Raw genomic sequence first — 9,219 nt, 5'->3', positions numbered from 1 at the left:
CCCTCTCCCTCTCCCTCTCCCTCTCCCTCTCTCTCTCTCTCTCTCTCACTCTCACTCTCACACTCTCTCTCTCTTAACAGGAAACAAGAGCTGCTGACCATCTCTCATGTCCCACTGGGGGAGTGCCCCCCCTCCCCACCGCGCACCGCACCCCCCAGCATGAAGGTGAGACACACACACACACACCGAAAACAAACACTGATACATGCACACACAGATGCACACCTACACAAACACCAATTGACATACACAGATGCACACACACACACACACACACACACACACACACACACACACACACACACACACACACACATGCACACTCACGCATACCGATTCACACACACACAGATGCATGCACATACACACACACACACACACGCACACACTGATGCACACACACAGATGCACACACACAGATGCACGCATACGCCTCACCCAAACACACACACGCACACACACACACACACACACACACACACACACACACACACACACACACACACACACACACACACACACACACACACACACACACACACACACGCATACACACACGCATACACACACACACTCACAGCCTTTCTACAATGGCTGGCTACAGGGGATGAGCAGAATAACTGTGTGAATCAATTGCTTGCTGTTGTGTACTTTTCAATAAGGCTAAGGATTTCCTCAATCCAATACCGACAACTGACCTGACCTGTTTTGTTTAGTTGTTGTTACTGTATGTCTCAAGACATGTTATTGACGTTGAAGATTCACTGTAAACCCTCCAAAGGCAAGAACATTTCTCTTTGGAGCCCAGTCCAAATAAGAGTGGCACACGTTGAAAATACCTCATTGTTATTTACCTCACATCTATACAGAAATCAAAACATATCAAAGCTCCCCGAGTTCAACCTTAATTGTACCTCAAAATAACAGAGTTATTAATATTGATAACATCTATAATTCATATTAGCGTATAGGCTGCAATACAGCTTGTCTGAGTTTGTTTTTTGATGCAAACAATTTTCTCTTTTCGTCACTGTACAAATAGTTTGAAGTCGTTTCATTGACAATGTTAAGGGAAAATATCCTTATTTGATGACCATTAATATGTCATATTTGATTAAAGTGCCCTCTCCCTTGTAAGCGCCCTGAACTTTCCTCACCTTTCACCCCTTTACAACGTTCCTGTTCACAGCAGAGGTGGTATTTTTATGTATTCTTGGGGGCCTGAATGTACATTGTAAGACAAGATTCATCATACTGTCTTTATTTAAATCCCATGAATATAATACGCCTAACTTTGCTCTTTCCTTCCACACTATCCAAGTCATCCTCATAGCGACGTGTTTAATAGACTAGGGTTCTGTCTCTCTCACTCTCTCACACATACATGCAAGCACACACCCCACACAGGCACACACACACACACACACACAGACAAACTCAAACACACACACACACACGTCACACACACGTCACACACACATACACACACATGGGCCTCAACATCCCTTTGGATGTTGAGGCCCATTAAAAAAAATGCATCCATTCAGATGATTTATTATGCGTTTGACAGGACATGCAAAGTTAATGCTTTCACTCATCTTTGTCTTCTGGCTCACCCACACACACTCGAGGTACACAATTCATAATACAGTCCATGAACAACCTTGGTATAAAGTGGACACACACACATATATGCACACACAAACACAAACAAACACACACACACACACACACACACACACACACACACACACACACACACACACACACACACATTTATTAGACAGCAAACATATTGGCTGTATTTAGAATCCTAGGAGGATGATGGCAGAATGTAAATGTCAGTGAGTGAGTGAGTGGATGAAATATGGGCAGGTAAGAAATGTGAAGGATGGAAAAAAACAACAGAATATGTAACCAGAGTCCTCGGGTGTGTGAACCAGTTTTACACCTCAATGTCATCGCCGCTCTGGAGCAGATAATGGCTGGACATCAGCCACCAAAGTTACACCAGACTTTACTCAGAGCCATGCTAACTTCAGAGTTCAGACTGCATGCATTTCCCAACAATAGAAAACAATGCAATTGCTACATTTTCATTACAGCATTTCCTTCTGTGTACACACACACATCACACACACACACACACACACACACACACACACACACACACACACACACACACACACACACACACACACACACACACACACACACACACACACACACACACACACACACACACACACACACACACACACACAACCACACACACACACACACACACAGACAAACACACATGCACACATCTGAGAATCAGTCTCCTGTCTAGTTTAAACCGTCAATGCTTAACGAGTGAAACCTTTAATTGTTCAGTAGGATCTGAAAAATATTTAAAAGTTAACCTATTTTTCCAATTATTCTGTTGTATCTTTCTCATTATGTGATTAGCATTTGTTCCGTTGAAACTCAGGTAGCAGGTAGATGTTTTCAGATGAGATTCTTCAATATTATGAACACAAGAAATATGTTTAGAGCTAGGGTAGGCCATTTATTTTAGAAGCATTTTTTTTGTTGTTGAAATCTTTTTTATCTGTTATCTGTGGCTGTTGCAGGCGAGCGATGCTCATCCAATCATTTCCTTCAGGCCGAATGATTGGATGGCCTACATGTCTGTCTACCTACATTCCCGCCTACATGTATAGCCAGTGCACTCATTGTGCGTGACCAGAGTCTTCCAAAAGGGCTGGCTGACCTTTTGCTAAAGGTGTTTTTGGGGAGGGGCTTAGGAGAGAGCCTAAAGGATGATTGGGATTTTTTGTTTGGCTTCTTATTTGCAGGGTTCTCGAAATTGCAGACCCTGGCTTAAAAACGGATTATTCAAAGATACATTGTCAATTTGAGTGGATTGCATCCAGTTATAAAAAGGATTGGTGTTGGAGGAGTGCATCTATATGCAGGCAATTGCATAAAGATACACTCTTTCTATCAGTATGTTGATGTAGTATGTGAGTATAGGGCAGACAGAAATGTTCAATTTGGTGTTTGAAGAGTGTGTGTAGAATAGAATAACCTTTATGGTCATTGCACAATACAACAACATTTTGTTGGAGCAGTCCTCCAGTTGCACAGTTATATAAAAAACAACAATATCAACAATATCAACAAGGATGTGTGTGTGGTGGGGGGGATGGGGGACTGCTGTGTAGGACAGGACATTGTAATAATTAAGAAACATGAGCAGCTATGTGTGGATCTTCATGGGGGCCTGTTTGTTTGTTTTTGTGTGTCTCTCGATACACTTAAAAAACCTGTTATGTTTCAACAAGAGATTTAGTTTAGGGCATGTCTTGACGTTCCTGTTTCCTTATCTTCAGGCACTTAATGAGGAGAGTGAAAGCAAACATGGTAAGGTGCAGGAAGGAGAGGGAGAGGGAGAGAGAAAGAGAGTGAGAGAGAGAGCAAGAGAGAGAAGGACAAGGAAGAGAGAGAGAGGAAGTGAGGGTGTGAAGGAAGAAAATGGTTCATGTGTTTCCCAGCAAAGACTGCCGAAAAATATGCCTCTTTCCTCTAGAAGAGAATATCTGAAGGAAGTCTCTAAAAACAACAACGGGGTGCAAACAACTTTGTTTGCTTAAAGCACCGCCACGTTTGGGGTAAGTCTCCATACTCAACTGTCTGCTGTAAACCCATATCAGATAATCTGTTTACAGCCGCAGCGCATTATAATTGTAGCCTCCTGCATAACAATTATGGATCTGCACCAATCATTCATCAGACGTCTTTCGGGGACAGTAGATTCGAGATTGTGAAACGAAATACAATAATTGTGTGTGTTGTTGTGTCTATCGCCATACGCACAGAGAAGACTTATAAACCACGTGATAGTATAGTATAGTAGATTTTATTTGGACATGGACATGACAATGTCATTGGACGAACCAGATGCATTGTTTACAGTGTATTACACCTGTCCACAGGAGGCTTTTTGAAAACAACAAAAGAAACTAAACAAGACAGAAACAAGATCAAATACTGATAAGAATTGAGTGGTCGTATAAACAGTTATAATAAATAATAAGTATTCCTTATTGGCATTTTTATTATAGCAAAATAGATAGCCTATCTAAACAATGCTTATTATTTTTTGGCCCTAAAACGAAAAGCAATACAGCAGTCCTCTGATACATGGGCCAGGGCGTCAGAATAACACCTGGTAGGTCTGATAATCAGGATGAAATGGGATTCCATCTACCAATTGCAATCCTTATCCTCATCCACTGGGCCTGGCCTGCTGCTCTGAGGACTTCAAACGCCTGGCCCGCGCCCGCATGGACAATCTAAGCCCCGGCCGCCGCGCAGGCGTCGCCAGTGGTGGACAGTGGTGGAGGCTTTGTACTTTTACGAAGTAAAAGTACAATAAAAGAGGCTTTGTACTTAAATCGTACTTTTTACTCCATTCGAAAAAAACATGTCGTTCCTTTCAACGTTCCTTTCCAAGACATGCATGCTGTGTGTGTGTGTGTGTGTGTGTGTGTGTGTGTGTGTGTGTGTGTGTGTGTGTGTGTGTGTGTGTGTGTGTGTGTGTGCGTGTGTGCCTGCGCGTGCCCCCTGTGCGTGTGAACGTGATTGTGGGCACGTGTGTGTCTGTCTGCGCTTGGCCCCTGCGCGCGAGGGTGTGTGTGTGTGTGTTTGTTTGTGTGTGTGTGTGTTTGTTTGTGCGTTTCTGCGAGTGTGTCTCTCTGAGCGTTGCCCCTGCGCGTGTGTGTGTAAGTGCGTGTGTGTGTGTCGGTGTGCGCAGCATGCGTGACCATAGACAATAAAGTGACAGATCCAAAAGTGTACCGATCAGAACAAATCGTGATTCGTGCAGTTTGGGCGGGTTTCTCCCAACTTTGCTTTTGTCCTCGTGTGTCTGTTTAGCCTTCGAATTTCACTGTCACGTTTGACGTTTATAGATAACACACAATAATGGAAGAAGCGCCAGATATTGAAATTGAGCCCCCATGGCCATATTTAAGCAAACTATTTGAAGTAGTGCCTTTTTTAAGAAGCATACGATTTCCTCTTTCAAGAATTCGCCGTCCAATCTAATAGGTAATCATGATAATTTCAAATTATATCAGTACCAGAAATCACAAATAGAAAACATTGTGTTGGTGGGGTTTCTTTTAACCTTAAATTAGTGTATAAAGGACATAGCAAGACATTGGAATTACATTACACCAAATTACTTTTACTTTTGATACTTAAGTACAATTATAGCCAAGTACTTTTATACTTTTACTCAAGTCGACGTTTAAAGTCCACTTTTACTGGAGTAATATTTCAACCTCAACTTTTGCTCAAGAACGTGGTCTGAGTACTTCGTCCACCACAGGTCGTCTCATCCTCACCAGTGGTAGCCCTCGGTTGGGTGACAACACAGAACGATATAGACACTGAATACATGATAAAACCAAGACTCGAGGTGTCCTTCACTGAGATCTTCCATTGTTAAATCTGATTCGTCGAGACAGACATTTGATCGTCGAATCGTATATATTATTTTATTTATGCGTCTCGATAATGCATCATTTTTTGGGGACTTTGGTATGGTTTAAATGGTGAAAATAATGCATTGCTGAATAGGGTGCAGTGCCTTCACTCAATGATCAACCATATAATAAACTCCATCTATGAAGACAGAGGGCCCTATTTTAACGGTCTGAAACGCAAATCAGAGTTGCTTGGCGATGTCGCTATTTTTCCGCTATTTTACCGGCACAAAAAATTACTCTTGCGCCCAGCGCAAATCTAAAAAGGGTTGGTCTGAAGTAGCCTAATTACCCGTAGGTGTGGTTTGGGCGTAACATGCAACAAACCAATGAGAGTGCCAGCTCCCATCCCCTTTAAGAGCCATGAGCGCATTTGAATCAAGTTAATAAGTTAATATTTTGACAGCGCGTCTGCAGTCTCCGATGAGACAGATACACATGAATTTCAAACTTCAAATGGCTCAGTCTATGGCCAAATATGATGGCCTAATTCACACATGGAATAAGGTTTTCTTCCACAACTTCAGAAATACTGAGTCCTCAAATAAATTTCGGCAAAGAAAACTCTAATTAATGGTAGCGCAATACATTATAAACATTGTTTCTTATCAGTATTGCATGCATCATCGTTATCGACTTGTGTTCCTAATATGCATGTGTCCCCCCGTTAATATACATTGCCCTGGACTGTATTATGCGTTACGTGTTTAGTTTGCGTGTGTTTAAACAGATGGACGCACACATGCGCGCCCGCATTCATTAATTATTTTACACATACACACACGCGCGCACGCATTCATTCATTCTTTTTAACACTCACTCGCGGTAAAACAATGTTTTCTCACGATCAAATACTCATCAATCCTAAAAGTTATGGGCATGTACACGATTTCTGTGTCAAGAAAATATGTGTTTGCTGTACGGTGTTTGCAGATGCATTGATTTAAAAGTACAACTTATTACCGCTGTATCAGCTGTTATTTACCAAATAATTTACCAAGAATTTGTGGCGAGGTAGATGAGAGAAGCAAAGTGTATGCACGAGGTGCACATGCAACATTATGCATGCGCCCTTAAAATAGCATCTGAACAACGCCCCACTGACTTTAAACCAAGTATTTCCTGGTTTGTGGCGCAAGTGGTTTCTGAAACTGCACCAGGGAATGTTTGCACCAGAACACATCTCCTCCTTTCGCCGAACTGCCCCATGGGGCGCAGGATCATTCCCTAATTTACCTACGAGTGGCGCAGGAGGGAAAATAACGCTCTACGCCAGTTGCAAACAAGCAACGACACATGTGCCAGTGATTAAGTTAATTGCGCCGGATGCAAGATAGGACCCATAGAGTTTATTGAACTCCAACGATAAAGAAAATGAGGAAAGCGTTTCACTCAGAATTTTCAAATACTTGTGGATGATTTCAGTGTATAGAACAAATTTGGCACCAATTTCAATTGAGCAGACTGGCGAAACTGCACTACCGAGTACCAATGGAGATAATGCGCCAGAAAAGGTTTTGAATTGCTTTATTCCCCTGATATTTTATAACCTACTAGACTACTTCAAAGACCAAAGTAATTGTATAGTGCAAGTGTCAATAGACAGAGTGGTTATCAAACAAAGAATAAGGACACTATTGAAATTAAAACAGCAAATTGGACTTCAACCCCCACAAAAGAACATCACATGACTGACAAGCTTTTCCTTTTAGAATCGAGTAATCATTTGGTATAACACTACTGAATAAACTAGACTCAGGAAAAAAATATTAAGCACTAATCTACAAATCCAATAACTTAACCTTTCTAAGTTCTTAACATCAGGACATGAAATGTTCTGAAAGAAATTAAACAGAAATGTGTCTCCAAAGAAGACAACATTTTCCCCAAGAGATGCTTTCATAACTCCAGACAGGACATGACATGAGCGTCTGCCTCTGCCCATGTAACAGATAGACAATCGCCCCGGGCCATATTTTCTAAGGACGTGTGAGGCAGCGACTGGGATCCGTACACTTTCTGTACATAGACTCATCTCGCATTGTAAATGCTTACCCTTGTATTTTCGAGAGAGATCATCTGTTATCCGTGACGCGCAGACATCCAGGTGGCTGTGAGAAAAAGGACATTGCGAAGTGAGTACTGTTGTTGTAGTTTCTGGAAAGTGGACCTCGTAGATGGGCCTGTGCCTGTGCTTTGTTCCTGTTAGGAAGTGGTTCCATTCTGTTCTCAGTGGCTCCTTAGCGGACTTCAGGGTTATTTGGGTCTACTGCAAATATCATAACAGCCCAAGTGTTTTCTTAAGGATCTATATTGATGCAACAGTAGCTTCTGCGTATCTTTTCTGTCGATCAATCAGGCTGAATGACAGGCCGTCAACACTTATCTTTTTTCCTTTTTTTTGTCATCCCCCTCTTATCTATCGCCTGCCTCCGGCCATCCCTCGTGTGTTACCATGGGTGATGTGAGGTGGAGAAGGATATGTTCAGACAAGGAGAGCGGGAGATAGAAAGAAGGAAGAGAAAGGGTGTCTTTGTGGGGGGTGTGGAAGGGAGTTTCACTCCAAATTCTGGAACGGGAAAAGGAGGTGATCTGGAAAGGGGGACATGGATCAGAGATGAGTGGGGAGATAAAAGGATTGGAGAGGGAGAGATGGAGGGTGTGTGTTGTCGGAGGGGGGTCAGGATTAGCAGAGCGACAGAGCAGAACAGGGTCAGGGACAGAGTGATGCATGCCTGCCAGACGGGTGGTATGACCCCCCCCCCCACTAGACAAGGTCTCAGAGCGAGGCTTCGTCCTTGTCTGGTGTCGCCGCAAAAACTAATGAGCGAGAGAAACGCCTGAGCCACTGAAAGCTGCAGATTGAGGCCTGTTACATAAACGCTGCAGGACAGAAGGGTAGCAGTTTATAATAGGGTTCCATCAAAATCAGCTTTTGGCCTTTAGTTAATGGTTAACGAATCATGAACAAAACATCTATATATATATATAATATATATATATATATATATATATTTGTAGATCAATCATTAGTGCTTCGTTAAATGCCCCCTAGCAACTCCAGTTGCTACAATGCACTGGATAGACGGTGCTTAGGTGATCTACCAACCATACATCTGGGTGCGGACTCCCACCTGTGATGTCACTAGAGGGTCGATTTGGAGGCTTGTAAGGGCTAATCAACATCACACCTGGTGGTCAAATTGGCGCCCCTTATTGCAGCATTTACTTATCATCCTTATATTGATTGTTTTTTTAAGGATTTGTACTAAAGGCTGATAAATGACTCATGACTGACATTATATAAAGTGTTGCCAATACATGGATTATGCTTTACAACCGTCATGTATGTGTCACATTTCGAATACTTTCGACGCAAAGCGAGATGGTAAGCAATGTACACATTGCCTTTCTGTGAGGAAGATGATTTGAGTGGGCGGCATTTGAGCGAGCGCACACACGTACCGTCACCTTGTGGGAAACGCTCAGACGGCTTCAGTCCAGCCAATCGAATCCAAAGGCTGCAGAGCTCTGCAGCCTTAAGACAGCACACATAGATTCGCCTATACATGGATCCATACCTGCCCATGCTATCAGAGGTCAGAGAGGAGAACAGACACAAAGTCACAAACACACACAAACACAAGAATACACACACACACACACACGCACACGCACACAC

The 9,219-nt window shown here is 42.6% G+C and overlaps 1 protein-coding gene across 6 annotated transcripts in view; it reads left to right on the top strand.

Moving 5' to 3' along the window:
- Positions 1-63: 63 nt before the first annotated feature.
- rap1gap2a (RAP1 GTPase activating protein 2a) overlaps positions 64-9,219 on the top strand; it is a 31,873-nt gene continuing 22,717 nt past the window's right edge. For 2 of the 6 annotated variants that reach the window (XM_060075935.1, XM_060075931.1), the window contains exon 1: positions 64-165. In XM_060075935.1, the coding sequence (XP_059931918.1) occupies positions 160-165 (6 nt within the window). In that variant the 5' untranslated portion in view covers positions 64-159. Of the gene's footprint in view, positions 166-1,803; positions 3,657-3,683; positions 3,893-4,043; positions 7,673-9,219 lie in introns of those variants that run through there. The other 4 variants (XM_060075939.1, XM_060075940.1, XM_060075932.1 and 1 more) reach the window with 4 other exon arrangements.

This window comes from Gadus macrocephalus, chromosome 16 (genome assembly GCF_031168955.1).
Source record: "Gadus macrocephalus chromosome 16, ASM3116895v1".
NCBI lineage: Eukaryota > Metazoa > Chordata > Actinopteri > Gadiformes > Gadidae > Gadus > Gadus macrocephalus.
This window is presented reverse-complemented; position numbering and strand designations above follow the sequence as displayed.